Genomic DNA, 24,481 nt, shown 5'->3' on the forward strand with positions numbered 1-24,481 from the left:
TATTCAGTAGCAACTGTACTTGTAATTTTAAATATTGCTCTTTTCCTGGACTAGTAATATGTGATTAGACACTCTTGTGATGCTGGACACTGGCAGCGAGCTGTAGCTCCCTGTTAGCAAGGCAATCACAGGGTAAACAATTGATACTCTATAGTGTACTGTGTTGCCACCATTTTTTAGATAGTGTGTATTATGTTTTCTCACCCTATCATGTCTGCAAAATACCTCTCTGTGTCTCTTGTTTCTGGTGAGAAGAAGAGGATACAAGAGACACAGATAGATATTGCCCAACTGTAAGCTAATGTTAAGTGTTTGAGTATGGGTAAGGTAGGCTGGACTAAACTATGATGTGCAGTAGCTTAGGTATATTAAAGGCATTTTTGACTTAAGATATTTTTAACTTAGGGTTTGTCCAGAGGTAACCCCATTGTAAGTCAGGGAGCATCTGTATATGTCTAGAGTTCAGACTAGCATTAAACTGAGAATCAAGTTGAAGAAGAATTAGAATTATTGAGTATTTTAAGAGAGAGGAGTAGTAGAATAGTCATTGAGGAGAGTGGGAAAGTATACTGACAGTGAAAATGGAGTGATGTTGCTACTCAGTTATGGTTAATGATCATGAATTCAGGTTGAGTTTGAATTGGCATAGGTATATGCTTTCTCCTGTGGTGGGTTTTATCAGACAATTATAGAGGTAGAGAGGGACAAAGAGAGTGATAGAATGAAGGGCCATTTAATCTTAAAATGGATAAAAAAAGGAAATAAGACATGAGAGGGTGAGTGACAGTAAAAAGATGATAGGGTGAATGGATACAAGGTCCTTCTGAGCTCAAAGAATTGATGAGAGTAGGGTATTAAGAGGATATTAGAAGTATTGAGGGAAATTATTTTCCATTGATGCCACTTCACCTTGTCTTCATATTTCCCCCCCAAAAAACATGTTTAAAAAGGCCAGTAAGAAACCAAGAAAGTTTAAGTATAAACTTTATTCCTGTTTACAGGCCTGCCAATGGAGAAACAACATTCTGTCAACATGTAATCATGTAACAAAAATAATCATTGGGTGCTCTCTCGGTTCTAGGCCCTAGTTAAACTTCCTGTCTTAGTCACCTTCCTTACCACTCTTAGAAGCTCTGATCTTTGTTTTTGTAGTCTTTCTCATACTATTGTGTATTTTTTTGTTTTGCTTTTAACCTGTTTTTTGTTATTACCAGTTGATGAAGGTCTTTGTCTTGACAGGCATGTGGAAATTAATCATTGTAGTTTTTCACCATCTTTGAACCTTGCACCTAGAAGTTAGTTGTGTTATCAGCTTCTAAAACTGGTTATTTATTAAAGAACTAGAGGCCCAGCATGCACAAAATTGTGCACGAGTAGCTTGCTTCCGCTTGCCTCAGCTGGCCACCCCGCCCATCGCTCCTCCTAGCTTGCTGCCCCACCCTCTGCTGCTCGGAGTCCCCCATCCCCGTTAGTAGCTCTCAGCTGCTAGTAGCTCTCTGCCCCGCCCTCCACTGCTCATAGCTCTCCGCTGCGAGTAGCTCGTGCCGATGCTCGTTTGGTCGTGATGGGGTTACGGCATCACAACCACAGGCCTTTTCTTAATATAGAAAAAAGAGTTATCTATATATCTACATATACAATCATCACTAGACTATATGCTTATTTAGGGGCAGAGGCAGAGTTTTATTCATAGTTTTACCCCCAGCTTCTTCCACAATGTGTAACAATATAATAGGTTGGGATATTTGTTGGCTAAATGAATGATATGTTACACTAACTTCACTTATCTAGAGGTTACCTTTTATATCACTTGCATCTTTGAATCACACCTAAGAACTAGAAATTTTCCCAAGAAAAATGCAAGTACATGTCCACATGATGGCAAGTTTATAGCAGCATTCATTATGTATGATAGTTTAAAACTGGAAGCAATTCAAATGCCCAACTGATGAATAAATAAACAAAATATGATATATGCATGTAACAAAATACTATTTAACAGTTCACAGGAACAAACTACTGATACATGTTAGAACATTGATGAACTCCAAAAACATTAGGCTAATTGAAGGAAGCCAGGTTCAAAAAACTATACATTATATGATTCCATATTATTTTATTTATTTAAAAAGATTTTTAATAGATTTTCTTTTAGAGAGAAAGGAAGGGAGAGAGAGAGAAACATCGATGTGAGAGAGAAACATCAATTGGCTGCCTTCTGGATGCTCTCTAACAGGGATGGAGCCTGCAACTTGGGCATGTGCCCTGCCCGGGAATCAAACCGGCAACCTTTCGGTACATGGGACTACACCCAACCAACTGAGCCACACCTGCTGGGGCATATTATTTCATTTTATAGGACACTAGAGGCCCAGTGCATGAAATTTGAGCACTCGAGGGAGGTCTCTGAGCCCGGCCTGCACCCTCTCGCAGTCTGGGAGCTCTTGGGGGATGTCTGACTGATGGGGAGTGGGCCTAAACCCTTAGTCAGACATTCTTAGTGCTGCCACAGAGGTGGGAGAGGCTCCTGCCACTGCCACTGCGCTTGCCAGCTGTGAGTCCAGCTCAGGGCTTCTGGCTGAACGGCGCTCCCCCTGTGGGAGCGCCCTGACCACTAGGGGCAGCTCCTGCATTGAGTGTGGTCAATGTGTATCATAGCAACCAGTCATCCCGCCATTCGGTCGATTTGCATATTAGCCTTTTGTTATGTAGGACATGTTTAGAAAAAGCAAACTTACTGAGAGACAGAAAGCAGATCAGTAGTTGCTTAGGGCTGGGGGTAAGGGTAGGATTAATTATACCTAGGAACTTTTTGGGATAATGGAAATGTTCTAAAACTGGATAGGGTTGGTGGTTGTATAATATTACAAAAATTATTTAATTGTTCATTTATGATGGATGAATTTTATGGTATGCAAACTATACATCCGTAAAGCTGTAAAAACAAGTTATTTTTACAACCAGAAATGGCATTTAGAAAAAAACAAATTTTATTTAGAAATAAGGTTTTTGGTTCTCACTGTGCTCAAGCTTATTGAGTTTACTATGGGGGTGATGATTGCACAACAATTCAAATGCATTTTTAAGTGTGAACTACACACTTAAAAATTGTTAAAATGGTAGACTTTATGTTAATGTATATTTTGCCACAATAAAAAATGTACCTTGAAAATTAGTTATGAGGATTAAATTTAGTAACAAATCTTAAACAGTCAGTAATGCTTATTTGCAGACTAATGTTAGGACAATTATTTCTGAAATATTGACTGCCAGTAGAATCATTTGTATATGATAAAAGGAGAGTCCTATGGACCTTTTTTTAAAAGGACTAATCTTTGTGTTAATTTGGATTTTTAGCTAATCCTTGGAGATTTGCTTACATTTGATATTAGAGGCCCGGTGCATGGATTTGTGCATGGGTGGGGGGGGAAGGGTCCCTCAGCCTGGCCTGTGCCCTCTTGCAATCCGGAACCCCTTGGGGGATGTAGTAGTGCACTAAGTGGCAGGTGGCCAAGGAGGAGCCCGAGCTGGGGCTAGGCGCTGTGCCTGCCGCCACTGTTCATTAGTACTGCTGCGGAGTCGGGAGAGGCTCCCACCGCTGCAGCTGCATTCACCAGCTGTGAGCCCGGCTTCTGGCTGAGCAGTGCTCCCCCTGTGGGAGCATACTGACCACCAGGAGGCAGCTCCTGTGTTGAGCATCTGCCCCCTGGTGGTCAGTGCATGTCATAGTGATTAGTCGACCGGTTGTTTGGTTGTAATAGTCCCTTAGGCTTTTATATATATAGATAAATATGTCATTCTTTGTAGATGTTTTTCATTTCTTTCTTTCATGCTTTTCTATCTTGGAAGAACAAAATAAAATATTTTGCCCAACTTTGGGGATTTCTTTAAGGGATTAAATTACTACTTTGTGTTAGGATACATAAATTCATTTGAGACATTTGATACCTTTATTGCATTCATTTATAATCAGCAGTGCAGATAAGAAATTGACTCCTGAGTTTTATGTTGAGAAATTGATCATTTATGGTTTTATTCATTTATAGTGCATCACTTCTAGATGCTGGAAATACAGCAGGAAGTAATAGAAACTTCCTTGCCCCCATGGAATTTAAATTCAAGTTGGAATGTTGGACAACAAACGGCTAAAATGAATAAATATTTTTATTTGGAGAGAAGTGGAAGGAAGAAATAGAAAGCAGGATAAGGAGTTAGAGAGTAATGACTGTGGAAATTATTTTAGATAAGAGTACTCCTAGATAAGAGTGCTTAATAATGGCTCCTCTGAAGAGAAGTGAAGTGAAGGAGCACGCTGTGTGAAGTAGAGAAGAGCATCCCAGACGTGAGAAAGAGCAAGTGCAAAGGCTCTGGGGTGGGTCCAAGCTGGGTGAATTTGATGAAAACTGAAGGAAGGACCAGTATGGAGTGAGGCTGTAGGATCATGAAAGGAGATTAGGTCTTAGAGAAAGGCAGGGGTCCTCTGTAGATTTTTTTCTAGTAAGGACTTTGTGTTTTATTGTGAGTATGATGGAAAACCATTGGAGTTAAAAAAAACAAAACAAAAACAACCCACAATACTTTTATTTTGAAATAATATTTGACCAAGAAAATTTGCAAAAATAGTAAAGAGTTGCCATATCATCTTTACCCATTGTTAACATCTTACATAATTGTCACTGGAATCATTTTTTGTGGGTAGGATATTGCTTTAAAATGCCCACTGTCCTGCTGCCATGTGGAGAAGACTGAAGAGGCAAGAGCAGAAGTACAGAGACCAGTTAGGAGGCTGCTGTAGTAGTCCAGATGAGGCTAGGGTGGACAGTTCTTAAAAGAGGTCTCTTATTTTAAAAAGTCTGGTTTAGAATATCATACTAAGAAAATTGAACAAACATTTCCCTGAAACAAGCTCTGTACTTGAATGTTTTTTAAAAGGAGCAAACAACTAGAATAATTTAGATCAGGAAAGTAATTTATTATGCATAAGCAGTTTGGATAATGAAAGAAAGTAATTAAAATGGATGAATAAAGAGCTACAGTTACACTTTTTTGTGTTGAAAATCAGTTAGTTGGCTCTGGTAGGCATTAATTCCTCATTGTAATTTGCCAGTACTTTATCTTTGAAACAATGAAAACTAGTAAACACTAAATTTCAATCAGTCTTTTAGATACTTATTTTGGTGTGGAAAATGTTTTTTCATTGTACAAAGATTAATTACGGAGATTTTTTCATGAAGCGATATGATCTTAATTTGCAGTCTTCATGGCTAATTTTTATCCTGTTTAAGTTTTTACACATTTTATTTGACTGTTAATAATATTGATCCATACTTAGAAATTTTAAGGAAAGCATTGTACACATATATATTGCTAATATACTTAATCTATGTATTCATGATATGCTTTTATTTATTTATTTTTTAAAAACCATGTTTTATTTATTTTTTTACAAAGAGGAAGGGAGAGGGATAGAGAGTTAGAAACATCGATGAGAGAGAAACATCGATCAGCGCCTCCTGCACACTCCCTACTAGGTTTGTGCTCGTAAACAAGGTACATGCCCTTGACTGGAATCGAACCTGGGACCCTTGAGTCCGCAAGCCAAGCTCTATCCACTGAGCCAAACCGGTTAGGGCTCATGATACACTTTTAAAGTGAATGGAATAAATTCCTCTAAAAATTGTGCTTTTCTAATATTCTGTTCTGTAACATCAAACAATTTATTACTGATCTCCATTCTTAAACCATTTCCTGCTTTTTTTTTCTTTATCCTCACTGGAGGATATTTTTTCCATTGATTTTTTTTTCCCCCCCGAGAGAGTAGAGGAGAGAAACATCGATGTGAGAGACACATCAATTGGTTGCCTCCTGTTCGCCTCCTGTTCGCCACCTGACCTGGGCTGGGGATGGAGCCTGCAACTGAGGTATGTGCCCTTGACCAAGAATCAAACCCGAGACCCTTTGGTCTGAGAGACGATGCTCTAATCACTGAGCCAAACTGGCCAGGGCTCCTGCTTTTTATCCTATACTAGAGGCCCAGTGCATGAAAATTCATGCGTTGGAGCGGGCGGGGGGGGGGGGGGGTCCCTCAGCCTGGCCTGCCCCCTCTCACAGTCCAGGAGCCCTCAGGGGCGGGAGGCGACCTGGCTATCTGGGGAAGGCGATGCCCCATCACACCTCTGCTGCTGCCTCTGCCTGCAGCGCAAGCCTCAGCCGGCCCTGGTTACCTGAGCCTCGGGCGGCCCTGGGTGTCTGGGCAGCTGCCATCCAAGGCTTGCCTGTGCCTTAGGCCGGCCCTGGGCGGCTGGGGGGCGGAGGGGACTGGGTGTCGCCATCTTGTGGCTGTGAGCGCTGCCATCTTTGAGGGCGTGACAATCAATTAGCATATTCCCTCTTTATTAGATAGGATAATAAAAGCCTAATATGCTAAGTGTCCAGTTGGCCGTTCAACCAATCCTATCTAATAAAGAGGGAATATGCTAATTGACCATCACGCCCCCACAAAGATGGTAGCGCCACAGCCACAAGATGGCGGCGCCCAGTCCCCTCAGCCCCGCTGGGGCAGCACGTTCATGGCATGGCCAGGCCCGCCCCCAGGTGGGTCCAGCTGCTCCGCGTGCCTGCCTCCGGATTACCCCAGTCCCCTCAGCCCCCCAGCCACCCAGGGCTGGCCCGAAGCGCAGGAAAGCCTTGGATGGTGGCTGCCCAGCCGCCCAGGGCCTCCTGAGGCTCAGGTAACCAGAGCCGGCCGAGGTTTGCGCTGCCGGCAGTGGCAGCAGCAGAGGTGTGATGGGGGCATCGGCTTCCCCTGATCACCGTGTCACCTCCCGCCCCTGAGGGCTCCTGGACTGTGAGAGGAGGCAGGCCAGGCTGAGGGACCCCCTCCCCCCTCCAGTGCATGAATTTTCATGCACCGGGCCTCTAGTTTACTATAAAACAATAAGATGATGAATTAAGAAAACCTTGCTCTGGCTGTTAAGCCTAAAGTTAAAGTTAAAAACTTTTTTGTAGTTTTTATTCTCCTTCACTTTTAAGAACTAAAATGTAGCTTTTTAGTTTTTGCAATTGAAGCAGTTGAAGATACCTTTTTTTCTTTGTTGTTATAGTTCTTTCATGCAAAGCTTTATGAAATTTATTTTCATTATATAGGGAAGATACTTGTAACTGTCTCATAAAGATGTTGAGAAGATTATGTGAGATATTTCCAGAATATTTGGAGCCATGTCTGGCAAAGAGTGCATACTTAACTAATATCAGCTCTTATTAGAAATATTATGAGTAGTATTGGGATTATTTAAAATAACTTTATTTTTGCCTGACTGGCGTGGCTCAGTGGTTGAGCTTCTTGACCTATGAACCAGGAGGTTACAGTTTGGTTTTTAGCAGGGCACATGCCTGGTTTGTGGGCTTAATCCCCATTGGGGGGCCTGCAAAAGGCAGCCAATCAATGATTCTCATCATTGTATTTCTATCTCTCCCTCCCTTCCTCTCTGAAATCAATAAAAATATTAAAAATTAAAATAAAGAAACTTTATTTTTGCTTATTTTTAAGTGATTTGTGAGCCCTATTTGATATTTACCTAATATTTAATGAGCAGTTTCTGGGTGCCACTCATGTACATTATCTTGGCTAACTGTACACATCATTTTCCATTATGATGATGAGGGTATTAGGCTCTGAATGGTTAAGTCATTTAGCTACAGTGGCATAATAGGAGGTAGGCTTTCTAGCATCACCACCAAAACATGTCATCTGACAGTGACATGTAAAAGTCTTCTAAATTTGTTATGATCACTCATCTGATTGATGTTTATTTGCAGAGCTGTAAGATAGGGGTTATGGAGGTTAAAAAGTCGAATTTGGTACACTGTCTTATATGTTGGAGATAGCTGGGATATAAGGCAGAAAATGATACTATTAGAAATTATACACATTAAGAGGAGGGAGATGTTATTTACATTCAGAGAAGATGTTCAGTCAGGGTTGTTTTCTTGAAAATGTGGTTAACATTTTAAGTGGTTTAGGAGTAGTGGGATATATATATATATACTGGTATAAGTGGTAGAATTAGGATATCTCAGTAGAGGAAACAGTAAAGAAAACATGAGATACATACAGAAAAATAGTGAATAGTTTTGGATACAGTGTATAGCATGTGAGTGGGTATAGGAGAAATTTAAATTGGAAAGGTAAATTAGGGCCAAAATGTGTAGGGCCTTGAAAACTTGACTATTTTGAATTCAGACATGTATTAGTTCAGTAAATTATTTAGCCACTATAGAGGCCAGTTACATATGGTTTTGGGGAAAATAAAGTTGAATGAGAAATTTAGACCATAATGATGTTTGATTAACAAGGGAGGTGTTGGGCGTGTAGAATGTGGGAAGAATACTTTTTTTTTTTTTAGGAATAAGGAGATGACATTTCCAATCCTGGCCCTGTAATTAAGTGGTTATAAAACCTTGGGAAGGTTCTTTCAAGTTTTGGGGGCAGTAAGGTCTGAGTATGTAAAATGAAGGTTTGTATAAAAGATCATTAAGGCCCATAATAAGTATATGGGAACTGTGTCAATTTTTTGTCCAAACTAGAATTGAAATGGAAAGGAGGCACTATTAATAATTAAGCTCAGTAGCTTAATTATACTATTGCTTCTTATCCTGTTGTTATGAGTCTACTTTCATCTGTTATATTTTTAAAACTCAAGTTTAAAATTCTGAAAAGGAGGAAAAAGGACTACAACATCAATCATAAATGTTTAATGTTGTTGAACAAGGTAAAGGTAGCATAATCTAATGAAATAGAATCACTTTAAAGTATTTTTGATGTTGTGAATGGTAATGATTAAAAATTATATATAAACATAGAATTATTTTGAAAAAGATATATTGTTCAAAATAAAGTAAACTATTTTCATAGGTAAAGCTAAAAATAGGTACTTATCACTATAAGTATACTAGAGGCCCCCGGTGCACAGATTTGTGCACATAAAGGAAATTAATTAGAAGAAATATTTTAGAGGCTGGGGAGGGACCGCAGGAGGTTGGCTCCAGGGTGTGTCTGGCCCATCCCGTCCAGTCCCGATTGGGGCCTATCAGAGTTGGGGAGGGACTGTGGGAAGGCTCCAGGGCATGTCCGGCCATCTTGCCCAGTCCCAGTTGGCCAGATCCTAGCAGCAAACTAACCTACTGGTCGGAGCGTCTGCCCCCTGGGGGTCAGTGCGCATCATAGTGCCTGGTCAAATGATCGGACACTTAGCATATTAGGCTTTTATTATATAGGATACCTTCCTTTGACATTTGGGGGATGAAATGAGATACTTTATTTAGGCATGTTTTTCAGACAAAATTACTTCTTTAAATAGCTTTAGGGACTGCAGTGTTTAGAGTAGTTTATTTTGTAATAGTTGGGTCTACCAGACTGCTGTGCTTGTTGTTTTAAATAGTCTTAAAGTTTTTTGAATCTTTTCTTAATATTATGCTCACTATTTTGAATATTCTTGCTTATATAATGGTTTAATGCAATTATATATAGAGAGATCTCTTTTCCCAACTCCCCTGTGTAAGTATAACAAAGAACTGTAAGAGGACCTCAACATTGTAAGGGCTTTTGTAGCAAATTTGATATTGAACCACTTTCCCATGTTTTCTTGTTTAATTAGTGATTCTCAGACATTTAATGTGCATTCATATCACCTGGACTTCTTGTTAAAAGGCAGAATCTGATTTAGTAGGTCTGAGGTTGGCCAGAAATTCGGCTTTTCTAACAAGTGCCTAAATGATGTGGAAGCTGTTCTGTAGACTACACTCAGTATCAATGTTCTAAATGTTTTATTGGAATTCTGGCAGTCTTATGATATAGGACATTAAATATAGCTGGACTCCCCCCCCCCCCAGAAATTATATCAATAGTTGTTTTAAAAAGAAAACTTAGGACTTGTAAATTTAATAGTCTTTTGTATTCACATTTCCCTCTTTCATATGTTTTACCAGTGTCTTAACTCTAGTTTTGCTTCTTTCTCATTTCTTTTTTGTTGTGGTGTTTTGCTTTTGTTTAATGTATTATTGTGTTTTGTGGATCTGGTCAGGGAACCTTTACTGTATTTTATGTTTGTATCTACATTTTATTTTGCATGCGTAACGTGGCTTTGCCTGGATGTTCTTTTTGGTAAGTTACAAATTTATAACGTTGTTTTTTGTAGTGTAAGTTACAATGTTTTTCCACCCTCTTTTCTTCTACTTCTAGTAATGTGATCATGCTCATGAGTTGTTTTTAATTTTTTTAAAAAGTTTATTTGAAAATTATTTTTTCCTAGTATTTTCCAATTTTCCTTAATAGTAGTTCAGTTTGGTACTAATCTGCTTTGGTTTGTTTTATAGCCTCACACTTGTCAGTTGCTGATCACTATTAGCAGTTGCTGTCTCAAGTATTTCGGCTTTTTAAAAAAACGTTAATCATCTAGAAATACTGTTCTAAAAGCTTGTGTTTTCATATAGCAATCATAAAAGAAGATAGTTTGTAGTAAAATTAAATATATTTGTTCTCAGTGAACAGTACATTTTGATTTTGTGTTTACAGCAACAGCTTGCACAGCTACAGAAAGAAAAATCAGAGATTCTGAAAAATCTGGCATTATATTACTTCACATTTGTAGATGTCATGGAATTTAAGGTATGTATTTTAGTACATAAAACTTAACATTTCTGAAGTTGATTTGATATTTGTTAACTTTGCAATTGCTTTGTCATTTGTAGATAATAAAATTAGAATTCTTCTAGAACTAAATTCTAAAATACATTTTATTTGTGTTTTCTGAAGTTAATATTATTTATATAAGTTAAGATTAAAATAACCTTTTATTTTCAGGACCATGTTTGTGAATTGCTCAATACTATGGATGTTTGCCAGGTCTTCTTCGATATAGTAAGTATTATTTTCAGAAAAATTCCCAATTCTCTCTATTTCTAGTAGAACTAAGGGGACCGAATGCTTTTCTTTAGACATTTATGACGTGTATATTAAGTTTTAGCATTGTTAATTTGGATTGTTTTGCACTGTTTTTCAAGGTAAGGAGTTAAGATGCATTCTCTTTTTACCTTGTTTATTTGATTGTCACTGAATATAAGTCTTGTGCATATTGGAAAGTAGTTGTTAATTTTAGTATTTTATTTTATTAGGTCCAATTAAGCAAAGTTAAGTGGATAATGTTTTTCTCTGTAAAAGGCATACTTGATAGAATCTTTCTCAGTGAGATGGTTTATAAATATAGGAAGTCAAAGTGAAAAATGTCTCCATTGACTTAGTGGTGAATTTTTTCATTTACTTAATACTCCTTTTTCTTGCTTAGTGAGACTGGCTCCAGTGTTTCATATTATGTTGTTTTTGGTTATTCTTTTAAACTGTTATTAGTTTAAATAGGGCGATAATGAACTCTTTTTCATCCATAAAATTGTGTCACAAACACAAAACTCTATTTGTAACTCCCAAATTTTACATGTCTTTGGTGAAATGAATTAGAATTTCAGAAATGGGAATAAAATAAATAACTACAGAAAATTATTAGCTTTCAGTAGCTGCCATGAAGATTGTTGTGTGTGTATGTGTGTTTAAAAGTTTGTAAAATAGGAAGGAGTTAAACTTGATTTTTTTTTTTCCCCCAGACTGTAAACTTTGATTTAACAAAGAACTACTTAGATTTGATCATAACCTATACAACACTAATGATACTGCTTTCTCGAATTGAAGAAAGGAAGGCAATCATTGGATTGTACAACTACGCTCATGAAATGACCCATGGAGCAAGGTAGACCTGCATCATAAAAATCTTTGTGAAATTCTCAATTTGGTGGCTTACAGCTCAGTGAAATTTGATGTGTCTATTTTAAGTGACCGAGAATATCCACGCCTTGGTCAGATGATTGTGGATTATGAAAACCCTTTAAAGAAGATGATGGAAGAATTTGTACCCCATAGTAAGGTAAGAGCTGGTTTTTAAAAGGCCTTTGATTGGCATGTGATGTAGGTTAAATGTGGATAGTTAGATAAAGTGATGAACTTTTAGGAAAAAACTATAATGAGATATGAATAATAGCTATGCATGTTTTATCTAATTGATAAACTCTCAGGAATAATTATAATAAGATATAAATAATAGCTATGCATGATTTTATCTAAATGTGAACCAGAGAACTAATTAGTTAGATTTTGAATAGTATATAGAAACTCAGGAATATATTGATGCATTATATTTTTACACTTAATATAGGGTGTAGAGGTAGTGAAGTGTAGTATTTGAGAACGTCTCCTATCATACCAGACTGCCTGGGCACTAATCCCAACTCTGCCAATTACTAACTGTGCAATATTGGGCAAGTTACTTAACCAACTTCACTATACATCAGTTTTCTTATCTGTAAAATGGAGTAATAATAGTACCTACTTCATATGATTATTATGAGGATTAAATTAGTTGCTTCATTAAAAGTATTTATATATATAGTACATGATAAATTTTAGCTATCCTATATAATAAAAACCTAATATGCAAATCGACCAAATGGTGGAACGACTGGTGGAACGACCAGTCACTATGATGTGCACTGACCACCAGGGGGCAGACGCTCAACGTAGGAGCTGCCCTCAGGCCCCAGGCCAGCCAAGGCAGGTGCCAGCGGGGGCCCCCTGATTGCCCCGCCAGTCACCCCGCAGAAGGAGGCGACCGGCGACCAGCAGTGGCGGTGGCGGAGGCGGGGGGCGGGGCCGGCCGGGAGTAGGCGGCGGCAGGGGGTGGGGCTGGCTGGCGAGTGGGCTGTGCCAGGCTGGCCAAGGCAGGTGCCAACAGGGGCCCCCGATTGCCCCTCTGGTCATCCCACAGATTGGCACTGATCGCCACCCAGGCCTAGGGACCCTACCCGTGCAAGAATTTCCTGCACCGAGCCTCTAATATTATAATATAGTCTCTTAGTGAGAAAAAATATTACACGAGTTTTGTGGAAATAATTTGGAAAGCCTGTCTTTTACGATATATTAAAAAATAGTTCTTAATGAAATACTTTTGGTTCTAAGGAGTCTTACTATTATTATTTTTCTGCAGTAGTGCTAATTCAAAGAACCAGAGTACCTAAGTACATTAAGGAAATTTGTAGTTAGCTCATACATTCTTATTATAGATAAGGAAATTGAAGGCTGGAGAAATGACATGATAAGCCATTTGGCAGAAATAGTGGCAAAATCAGAACTAAATCCCAGGGTATTTGTATCTTGGTTCATTGTTCTCTTTGGATGCTGAAAGAATTTTAACAAGGTATTTTGTATTAATCTATGCTTTTTTTTCACAAATAGTTAACACCAGATTTGCTTCTTTAAGTTCTCCATAGTCATTAACATATACTGGACTATTCATAATTACTTAAGGAAAATTTACTATTTGGATTAAACCACTTCTTTTCTAATCTTGATTTTTCTGATGCTTCATGATATCCTACAGCAGTGGTCGGCAAACTCATTAGTCAACAGAGCCAAATATCAACAGCACAACGATTGAAATTTCTTTTGAGACCCAAATTTTTTAAACTTAAACTTCTTCTAATGCCACTTCTTCAAAATAGACTCGCCCAGGCCGTGGTATTTTGTGAAAGAGCCACACTGAAGGGGCCAAAAGCCACATGTGGCTTGCGAGCCGCAGTTTGCCGACCACGGTCCTAGAGTATCAGATATTTGCTAGGATTCATTAAAAATAAATTAATTTTAATTTAATTAATTTAATGGTGTAGTGTAATTGTAATACAGATTCTTGGGTTGTGTTCCCAGAGATTCTGGTTCACTAAATTTTAGATGGAGCTCTGTATTCTGTATTCTGAACAAACTCCTCTAGCATTTTATGTGCAGCCAGATTAAAAAGTCATTACAGAATTTTTAGGAAGCAGAGATAAATAGCAAAGGACAACTAAAAACAAGCATGAAGCAGATGAGATGAAACATTAAACATTTTTAATGATATATCTATACTAATAAAAGGGTAATATGCTAATTAGACTGGGTCGACCGGACATATTTTGGTTGTCCTGTCTTCCTTCCGGACAAAGCCACAGTGGCGGAAGGCAGTTAGAGGCAAGATCAGGCCAGTGTTGGGGAGCAAGCAGTTAGGGGCGTGATCAGGCTGGCAGGGGAGGGCAGTTGGGGGCAATCAGGCTTGCTGGGGAGCGGTTAGAGGGCGGTCAGGCCGGCAGGCAGAGGCAGTTAGGGGTGATCAGGTAGGCAGGCAGGCAGGCGAAAGGTTAAGAGCCAGTGGTTCCGGATTGTGCAGGGATGGGGCATAAACCGGCAGTCGGACATCCTCCGAGGGGTCCCAGATTGCAGGGTGCAGGCCGGGCTGAGGGACACCACCCCCTCCCCCCCCCCCCCGTGCATGAATTTCATGCACCAGGCCCCTAGTATTTAATGATTAAAGCTATAGTTAATAGATCACGTGACACATTTTATTAGGATAGGGTACATATAAGGCATTCTTGGAAAAATATGAAATACTCGAGCCCCGGTGCATGAAATTTGTGCACTCGGAGGCAGGCAGTCCCTCAGCCCGGACTGCACCCTATTGCAGTCCGGGAGCCCTCAGGGGATGTCCGACTGATGGCTTAGGCCTGCTCCCCTAAGCCATCAGTCGGACATCCTTAGCGCTGCTGCGGAGGTGGGAGAGGCTCCCACCACCACTACTGCGCTAGCCAGCCATGAGCCCGGCTTCTGGCTGAGTGGCGCTCCCCCGGTGGGAGCACACTGACCACCGGGGGACAGCTCCTGCATTGAGCATCTGCCCCCTGGTGGTCATTGCATGTCACAGCGACCAGTTGTTCTGCTGTTCTGTCAATTTGCATATTAGCATTTTATTATATAGCATGTTGAGCTCTAGCAACAATCACATAACCCCAATGTCTTTTCCTCTCAGTGAGAACGATCAGTGTACAACCATGCACAGAAGTGTGACAGTAGGTTCTCTACCCCTTTAAAATAAAGATCCTAAAATTTCCAAACATTCTGACCTTTAAAAAAGTAACATGATTTCATGAGTTAAGCTCTTAACCCAGGAAGGCAGAATTTATTTCGCTTTCATGAAATAAAGAAAACAAATCTGGCCCTGGCTGGTGTGGCTCAGTTGGTTGGAGTGTCCTCCTGTATACCAAAAGGTTTTGGGTTCAATCTCATATCAGTGTTTCTCTCTTTCTCTCTCTCTTTTTCTCTCTTTCTCTCACCTCCTCTCTCCCTCTCTCTGAATTAAATAACCATATCCTCAGGTGAGGATAAAAACAAACAAAAAACAAACTAGAGGAGGGTTTCTGGGACCAGCCTCAGATTTAAAAAAGCATAGTTGTAATTAGGCTGTGTTGTTTTGGGATGGTACAATTAGAAATGCACAGCAGCTGTAACTGGAATTTAAATGGAGAAGGAAAAAGAAATTTTATTCCTCAATATTTTTTCTTCTATTAGTCTCTTTCAGATGCACTAATTTCTCTTCAGATGGTGTATCCTCGAAGGAATCTTTCAGCCGACCAGTGGAGAAATGCCCAATTATTGAGTCTCATCAGTGCACCCAGTACAATGCTTAATCCTGCACAGTCTGATACCGTATGATTCTCTTTTTCCCTTTTTGAATGAAAATAGTAAACTTGATTTTTAAAAAATGAGTTAAGCAGTGCTATTGCAGTATTCTAATTAGTACTATCCTATAGTGAAGTTTATTGTAAATGCTCAGTAATTAAGTTGTACTATTTAGTACTTTTATTTCTAGATTCTGATGCCAAGTTAATACAATTAGTAGGATGAGTATTTTCTTTTAAAGTTTAAAAGTTTGTTTTAGTCTTACAATGGTGGAAATTTAGAAGATGCAGAAATTTATCAAGAAAAAAACAAAAAATTTCCCAAATCTTACCAACTAGAGAAAATTGTTGTATGCTGTTATATTTCTTTTTAATCTTTGTGTGTATGAATATAGATGTTATGTATATGGAAAATGCACACACATAATTACTGATTTGAATGAGACAGTGAGCACTCATTTACATAATTTTTTTTTTAACTTGACTAAAATTTTATCTTTTGGAATACCACAAACTCTGAAATAGACTTGGGAAATCTGGATGTTGTCGTTTATTAGATTAAATATGATTTAGCAACATTACTTTTTAAGGAGGAGGTGTTAAGTTATGTAAATGTGAAAGGAGCACAGCTCTTATTGTCCTTTATGGACTGCAATTTTAAGTATAGATTATAAAACTTTTACCCAACTTTTAAAATTTGTTGGGGTATTTGAGCCAAGAATTGAGTCATGAGAATTCTGAGAAGTCAGAGGAGAGTGATTCAATATGGGTTGTTTTGTTTTTAAGAATTTCTTTTAAACACAAATTTATATTTTCTCTTTTTAAGATGCCTTGTGAATATCTCTCTTTGGATGCAATGGAAAAATGGATTATCTGTAAGTAAAATTGAATAGTTCAGTGATTAAGTTTTAAGTTTTAGAGAAAAATAACATGTAATACATATTACTTCTGTGGCAAGCACATTGCTAAGCCTATGTGCATTACCTCATTCAGTTCTCATACTAATCCTGCTAGGGTAGATGGTATGTTTTATAGATAAGGAACCTAAAACTTAATCCACACAGCTAGTAACTGACAGTGACCAAGTAAGAACCCAGGCTAACTCAAAGGCTCAGAGTCTACATTATATTGCCTCTTAATATAGCTTTTTATTTTGTATTTGAATGATTTTTAAAATATTTCATTTATCCAGTTAAAGTTTTTGGTATTCACTTCAGAACATACAATAAACGATTCATATATTTGGCAGTTTGTTAGATGCAGGGGGAATAAAATTCCTACTGATTTCTGCCCCTATGAAGTTCACAAACTATGGGGGAAGTAGATATTGAGACACAGATTTAATACAAAATGAGAAATGCTATAATGTAATTCCTTCTATCACCCCCATGTCCACTAGTGGAGGGGAATAATTTTGAGCAGTTTGTGTTTTTTAGTTCTTACGATTCTTGTTTCTTGATTTATTAAACTTTAGAAACTACTTTTTATTACAGTGTTTGTCTATAGTGAAAGACCAGTTTTTCTTTTTTAATGATTTTTGGATTGATACTTTTATAAAATACAATAGAAATGAATTACTAGAATGATCAGAAATAAAGCAATAATCAAAGACACAAAATAAAAGCCCATATTTTTAATTATTAGATTTAATCTAACAATTAGATTCTTAAGTTTCTATTCATAAGTCACTCAAACTTTTATGAACGTTTGTAAACACTCTAAATTTCTCTGCTTAGCCTCATTATGCACTGGCACTTTGCACCCATTAATATGAAAGAGGTGGAATTTAGCACAGACTCCCTACTCTTAGCCATTTAAAAAAATACATTTTTATTGATTTCACAGAAGGGAGAGGGAGAGAGAGATAGAAACATCAATGATGAGAGAGAATCAGTGATCGGCTGTCTCCTGCATGCCCCCTACTGGGGATTGAGCCTGCAACCCAGACGTGTGCTCTTGACCGGAATCGAACCTGGGACCATTCAGTCTGCAGGCTGATGCTCTGTCCTCTGAGCCAAACCAGCTAGGGCCTTTTAGCCATTTTATTATTATTTTTATATTGATCAGGTTTGTGATATTTATGTTTTTTTTTCTATAACAATAGTTAAGATTTTTATGCTTTGTTAGTTGATTTAGAAACACAGCTTTTGAAGTATTTATTTTACTCAAATGTGCAGTGATCCTTGGTTTCTTTATGTTTATGTATGTATGGCTGAAAAACTGGGCTGATTAGTAGACTTAGGTGGCATGGGTGACTTCTAGAGTTATACAGCACTATTGCCCCCAGTCTTTACCTTAAATGGGCTTTGTATGGTGAGCAGGGAGGTGGGTCAGAAGGCAGGCTACTCTAATGGAGGACATGTGGGCATGGAGGAGGAGCCAGACAGATTTAGGATAACCACAGTTGCCAAGGTAAAGGTTTACTCTGAGTTTTGCTGCTTTCATGTGTTTGAACCTTGAATAGAGTTAATATAAAGGTAAAGAGTTACTTCAAACTCTGTTTTTCTCTTTTTGATCCCAGTTCCCACATAAGGACTTTTCTACTGAAGATGGTCTACTTTCTTTAGAGCGTTGTTCTTGATTAGTTCAAAGTGTAGTCCCTGGACCAGCAGCATCGAATAGAACCTTCTTAGATATGCAGAATCTTGATCTCCACTCTAGACCTATTGAATCAGAAACTCTGTATGGATCCAGCAATATGATTTAATAAGACTTTCTGGCAATTTTGATGCAAGCTAAAGTTTGAGATCACTGGTCTAGTTTGTAGCCTGGGGCTGAGAGTTATTGAGGCTTAGAATATTGAGGACCCACGTATTTGAAGTGCAATTATAAAATAACTTATCCTGATGTTCTTTTCAGGGTTTATTCTTGCTCTGTTGGTTGGACTCAGAGGACTCGTAGGGAAAGATCTCTCTTTATTTCTGGAGTTTTGGATTACTAATTCCTGCCTTTTTGTTGTTGTTGTTAATTTTCACCTTTGGATATTCTTTCCATTGCTTTTCAGAGAGAGTGTGGGAAGGAGGGGAGGAAGGAAGAGGGCAGAGAGAGAGAGAGGGGAAGGGAGAGAGACAGAGAGGGTCCCATCTCTTTTTAACTTGATAGTCCAGTTTTATCTACTTTCTATCTTCAAAGATTTTCTTTAACTTTCTTGTCTAGTTTTGTTCTCCAACATTTTTATGGCTTGAAAATAAAAAACATTTTTTTATCCTTTCATTCAGACCTTGGTAGGAAAAGGTGTTTAATGTGGTTTAATTAATAAACTATCCTTTTAATCTTGGACAGTCGATTTTAAATTATTTTTTATTCTATCATAAACAAATTAATATGCTTTAATTAATAATGTAACCTGTCAAGAAAATAAAATATATGCTAATCTATAATATAACTGATATTTTCATAGAAACCTTTAATCAGCAGCAATTTTGTGAAATCTAAGTATACAATAAGATGTGAGATATTAAGTGAATCTTTTTTTTAAAAAAATTTCTTTATTGATTAAGGTATCACATATTTGTCCTCATCCCCCTATTTCCATCCCACACCCCTCCCCACACATGCCCCTACCCCCCTGTTGTCCTTAACCACTGGTTAGGCTCATATGCATGCACACAAGTCCTTTGGTTGATCTCTCTCCCCTACCTCCACCCTCCTCTACCCTCCCTCTGAGGCCTGACAATCTGATCCATGCCTCCTTGTTTCTGGGTCTGATCTTGTTCATCAGTCTATGTTGTTCATTATTTCCCCTAGATGAGTGAGATCATGTGCTATTAGAAATACACTTATAAGAACCGAAAATGAGAAAAGCAATAATGGTTATGCTGACAGGCAAATGAATCAGTCTGTAGTGAGTTTCTTTCTGGGCCAACAGTTCTTTTGAGACCCAATTTCAATGTCAAACAATTCCTTATGTGTACATGTCAGCAATGACATTTCAGTTCTGGATGGTGGACAAATGGTGGTAATGCAGGTCCGACTCTCTCTGGTTTGGTCCTGGGCAACCTGCAGTGACGCACAGCTGCTAACTGCTAGTATGGCAAGATGACGTCGGCGTCTTCCATCTCTGGACTGCTTCTCTTCTGTCTTCATGGCTGGAGTAGTCATGTCGATTCCTCTCTGTTGCTGGAATCCACATGGTCTCGGAGTTGTTTTCTGAAAATATACAATCATATTCTCGACCAAAAGTTAATAAAGGAATATTTTCTATAAATTTGACTTGGGATCCTATTTCATTTTTTGCCCAAATGATTTTCCTCTGGCTTGTTTTGACACCTTGTGTGTTTTTCATGGGTGTCTTGCTTTTAGCCTTACAATTAATTTTCTAAAATATTAATTTTCTAGATGTAATTTACTTACAGGTTATTTTTCCTTACATGATATTCTTCTACTATCCCCCCCCCCCCCCCCCTTAAGTGAATCTTATTTTACTCAGGAATTAAGAGTTAAAAGTCAATACGTTGAATAAAAAATATTTTATAAACAAAATTTCTCTGGATGATTCTTTCAATTTCTATACATGTATTCTGTTTCTTTGGTTGTATACCAGATCAAATAATTGGCTTGCTTGTAGGGGCCCTATTATATGAAAAATATTTTTATATGTTACAGGAAATTCAAGGAAGTTAAATATACTTCTATATGTACAGACTCTACAATACTAGTAAATGGCTATTTAAAGAGCTAGCTTGCTTGTGTAGTGGCACTTTTAAAGGATGGTTGAACTAAGAATAAAAAGGTAAATGACAAGTTATGTGTTAATAATTCAAGAGTTTAAAGAAGGGAGTGACTATTAAGAATTTTAGGGAAATCTCACAGAAAACAGGGTTGATTTGTAACTGGCCAGTAGGCATTGAGTAAGTGTTGAAAGAATGAAAGTAGAGGGTTTATGGCCTATTATAGAGGGCTAGAAAGAACATCAACAAACATATATAGGATTGTTACACCTTTGTGTAGGATTTCCAAGGTAGATAATAAAAGGTGAAAGATATTTGAATTCATATAATAGAGAGCAGCATAATATACTGAAATAATTTTAAGGGTAAGTACTTGAGGCTAAGTCTAGCTCTAATTTAATAGTATAACTTCAGTCAAGTCATTGATCATTCATTTCTTCAACTATAAAAGAATACTTACCTGCTCTATCTACTCCACAGGATCACATGAGAAAATGTGTGAAAAAAATTATTTAACAAACTATAAATTGCTATGAAAATGCAAGATGCTATTTCATTTATTTTGGTGATTTAGAAAAGTAGATTGGCTTTATTTTTCATTAATTGCAACAACTGTGATGATTATTATGTTTTAATTAGTATCTGATCTCAGGCTTAAAATATTTTATTTCATTTATTATTTTTAAAAATATATATTTGTATTGATTTCAGAGACGAAGGGAGAGGGAGAGGGAGAGGGGGAGAGAGAGAGAGAGAGAGAGAGAGAGAGAAACATCAATGATGAGAGAGAATCATTGATCGGCTGCCTCCTGCAGGCCCGTACTGGCGATTGAGCCTGCAACCCAGGCATCTGCCCTTGACTGGAATTGAACCCAGGACCCTTCAGTCTGCAGGTCAGTGTTCTATCCACTGAGCCAAACCAGCTGGGGCTGGCTTAAAATATTTTATAAGTATTTCTGAAAATGTCTTTTAGTCATTCATTAAAAGGACTTTCTTCACAGCCCAGAAGTGATGTCCTCCTCCTCCCTCCCTTTTTTTCAGTCTGGGTTCAAAGAATTAATTTTGCAGAATACAGAAAATTATTGAAAGAGCAATATTATTGCCATCTTGAATGTATATGAATTATTACCGGTCACTTAAAAGCCTTAATTTAGTGATTGTGTTTACTTTTCTAAAAAGCTATTTTGTAACTGAAAGAACTTAACTTTGGAAAATTTTTACATTTGTATTTACTTTTCTTTTTTTTTTTTTTTTAAAGTTGGCTTTATTTTGTGCCACGGGATCCTCAATACTGATGCAACAGCACTGAATCTTTGGAAGCTAGCTCTTCAAAGTAGCTCTTGCCTCTCTCTCTTTCGGGATGAAGTTTTCCACATTCACAAAGCTGCGGAAGACTTATTTGTAAACATACGAGGGTATGGCATCTTCAGTGTTTTTGTCTTTTTGGATAAGGATAGTGAGTGGATTATCTTCATTGAAGTTTTGGGGATAGAGAAGGGTCATATCATACAAGAAAATATTGCCTGTACCATCTTACCAATCACAAGCATGTTGTTTTTAACAATCATCCTGATATGGTATTATTCATATTTTTTACAAGTAACTTCACAGTTAAAATACCTAGTATTCCTGCCCTTTTAAAACTTGTGTTCTAGGAGAAAGAAGGTATCCTCTTTTGCAAATCATAATATGGTTTTAGACAAAAATAGTACTAAAAAAACACCATATACATTTTAGAGTTATGAACTTTTAAAGAAATGGTTTCCATCACCATTTATCCCCTCTATGCCCTCTTTTACTTCCACTTCCCCCCCCCAGTCACCACACTGGGTTTTGAACTTTTTTAAAAGTACTATTTTAGATTTAGTGTTCTTATAAAAGTATATGAATCAATCAGAAGTATTGTATTAATTATAACAATTAGAGAAGTCAGACTGCTGCATATAGGAAATCGTGTTTCCCTTTAATAGGCAGGTATTCCAAATGACTTATTTACATTCATTTTCTGTAAAGTAAATAATTTTCAGAAATTTGTTCCTTGAAATTTTTAATGCTTGCATTTCTTTCCACATGAGTTTCTGTAGCCAGTATATAAAAGCCAAGTTGAGCTCAGACTTGGTAGCAATTATGAAATATTTTGAAATTAGGAGCATCTAAAATATTCTGGTGTCCCTGGAAATGTTATGCTGGGCTTGTTAGTTTCAGGTAGAAATTAAATTTACTGCATTTATTTATTATCCTATTTACTAATGCCCTAATTAAATTGAGGTAAATATAAAGCATCTATTAGTTACTAAAAAATAAAGCTATGTTTAATACTCACAATTTAACCAATATGTCTTAAATTTTAATGTGCGTAAGAATTACCCTGGGATGTGAACTAAAATCCAGGATCCTGGGTATTATTCCTAACTTTCTCTATCTCCTATATCTGTATCTCGGAGAGGTTGAAGGAATCTGCCTCTGCCCCTCAGTAATTTACTGAGGTAAAATTTACACACAGAAAGGTACATATTTTAGATGCAAAGCTCAATTAATTTGCATATGAATTACCCTAGATCCAGATATAGAACATATCCATTATATCCAGAAAATTCTCTCGTGCTTTTTTCTGGTTAGTATTGTCAACCTCTACTCACCCTCTTTTTCAAGTGACCATTGTTTGGATTTCTGTCACTGTAGGTGATACTGACATTCTCAAGCAAATAGTTTCTCAGTCATGCTATGTGAAACAGTACCCTATGTGCTTTTCAGGTCTTAATTCAGCTTTTATTTTAGATAATGGAGTTCCCAGAAACACCCTGTCATACGGGCTTTGTCATTATCTAATTCATTCAGATTGCAAATCATGAAACCTGTATAATGCCTTATATTGACAACTAGTAGCCCGTTTGCACGAAGATTCGTGCAATAGACCTTCATTCACCTGGCTGCCTGCACCAGTTTTCTGCCGGCACCGGGGACCCGGGCGGTGGCCTTGGGCTCCGCCGCACCCAACATCCCTGCTACCGATCGCAGGAGCCGACCCTCAGTGGTTTCCTGCGATCCGTGCAGGCTCCCCGCTGGTGCCCAAGGCCAGGAAAGCCTCCGCCCGAGGCTTTCCCAGCCTTGGGCTCCGCCACACCCCAACATCCCTGCAACGGTTTCCTGGTGGGCGTGGCTTGGTTGGTGGGCGTGGCTTGGGCGTAGTGAAGGTGCGGTCAATTTGCATATTTGTCTATTATAAGGTAAGATATGATGTAGAATCATTTATATATATATAAACATTTAGAACCAGGTAGTCTGTGTATATTGAGTGAGCTTATGTATGATACAAGTAAGTTTAGTGACATCATATAATGAGTTTTCTTTTGGTTATGCTTTTTTAAATGATAAATTTACCATTTAAATATCTCTATTTAAAGTTGAAAAGTTTTAATTTTTAAATAGTGAGTGGTCAATCTAATTTAAAATGAATTATCATACTAATTACAAGACAGACTATAATTATAAAAGTTTATTAATTATAAAGGACAGTGATTATATAATTAGTATGTTTTGGACACATGCTCAGAGAACACATAAATCTTAGAATTCTTAATTTAGAAGTTGAATTAGGGTCAAGTGGTTTTAGCCAGGTTTTCAGGAAGATAGGTTTCTTTAATATTTGAGGAATTTTGAGTTTTTGTATTTAGTATTCATGAAGTTGGCATATATTTATTAGCATTTATTTTTCAGATGGCACCTTTAAACTAATTGATGTTGGTGTTGTTTCATTTAATTTAAAGTAATCAAATGCTTTCCTGCCTCAGTGTTCTCCATCACAGAGCCCCTATCCCTAAATAATCTTTAGTATTGATCACGAGTATATGTCCTTTCAGAATTTTTTTAATGCTTTTGAGATAGCATAAAAAGTCAGAAGTGATAAAAAGTCAGAAGTAATAGCTTTGTCAGAACTTTAAATTTTTAGAAACAACTGTTAATTACATCAGAAGTATAATTTTAATGTCTCTATTGGAGCTTAAGGGAATATATTTAATAAAGTAAAAATCTACATTGTGAACTTTATTGTTGGACCTAATATATTATGAAATTTATCTAGGAAGCCTTTTCTGGATACATAAGGTGCTGGCTAGGAAAGATGTGGGTAGACCCCTTCCATGCATTTCAAGTTTGAGGGCATTTTTCTTGTTGATAACATGTCAGTTCTAACTGACTTTTAGTATTTGATTAAATTATTTTGACTT

The 24,481-nt window shown here is 37.6% G+C and overlaps 1 protein-coding gene across 1 annotated transcript in view; it reads left to right on the plus strand.

The window, feature by feature from the left end:
• NCKAP1 (NCK associated protein 1) overlaps positions 1 to 24,481 on the plus strand; it is an 88,843-nt gene that overhangs the window by 19,061 nt on the left and 45,301 nt on the right. The window contains exons 3-9 of the mRNA XM_079782616.1: positions 10,574 to 10,666; positions 10,862 to 10,918; positions 11,656 to 11,798; positions 11,882 to 11,972; positions 15,476 to 15,613; positions 16,412 to 16,460; positions 21,514 to 21,670. Of these exons, the coding sequence (XP_079638742.1) occupies positions 10,574 to 10,666; positions 10,862 to 10,918; positions 11,656 to 11,798; positions 11,882 to 11,972; positions 15,476 to 15,613; positions 16,412 to 16,460; positions 21,514 to 21,670 (728 nt within the window). The remainder of the gene's footprint in view (positions 1 to 10,573; positions 10,667 to 10,861; positions 10,919 to 11,655; positions 11,799 to 11,881; positions 11,973 to 15,475; positions 15,614 to 16,411; positions 16,461 to 21,513; positions 21,671 to 24,481) is intronic.

The sequence above is a fragment of the Cnephaeus nilssonii genome (assembly GCF_951640355.1).
Source record: "Cnephaeus nilssonii genome assembly, chromosome: 10".
NCBI lineage: Eukaryota > Metazoa > Chordata > Mammalia > Chiroptera > Vespertilionidae > Cnephaeus > Cnephaeus nilssonii.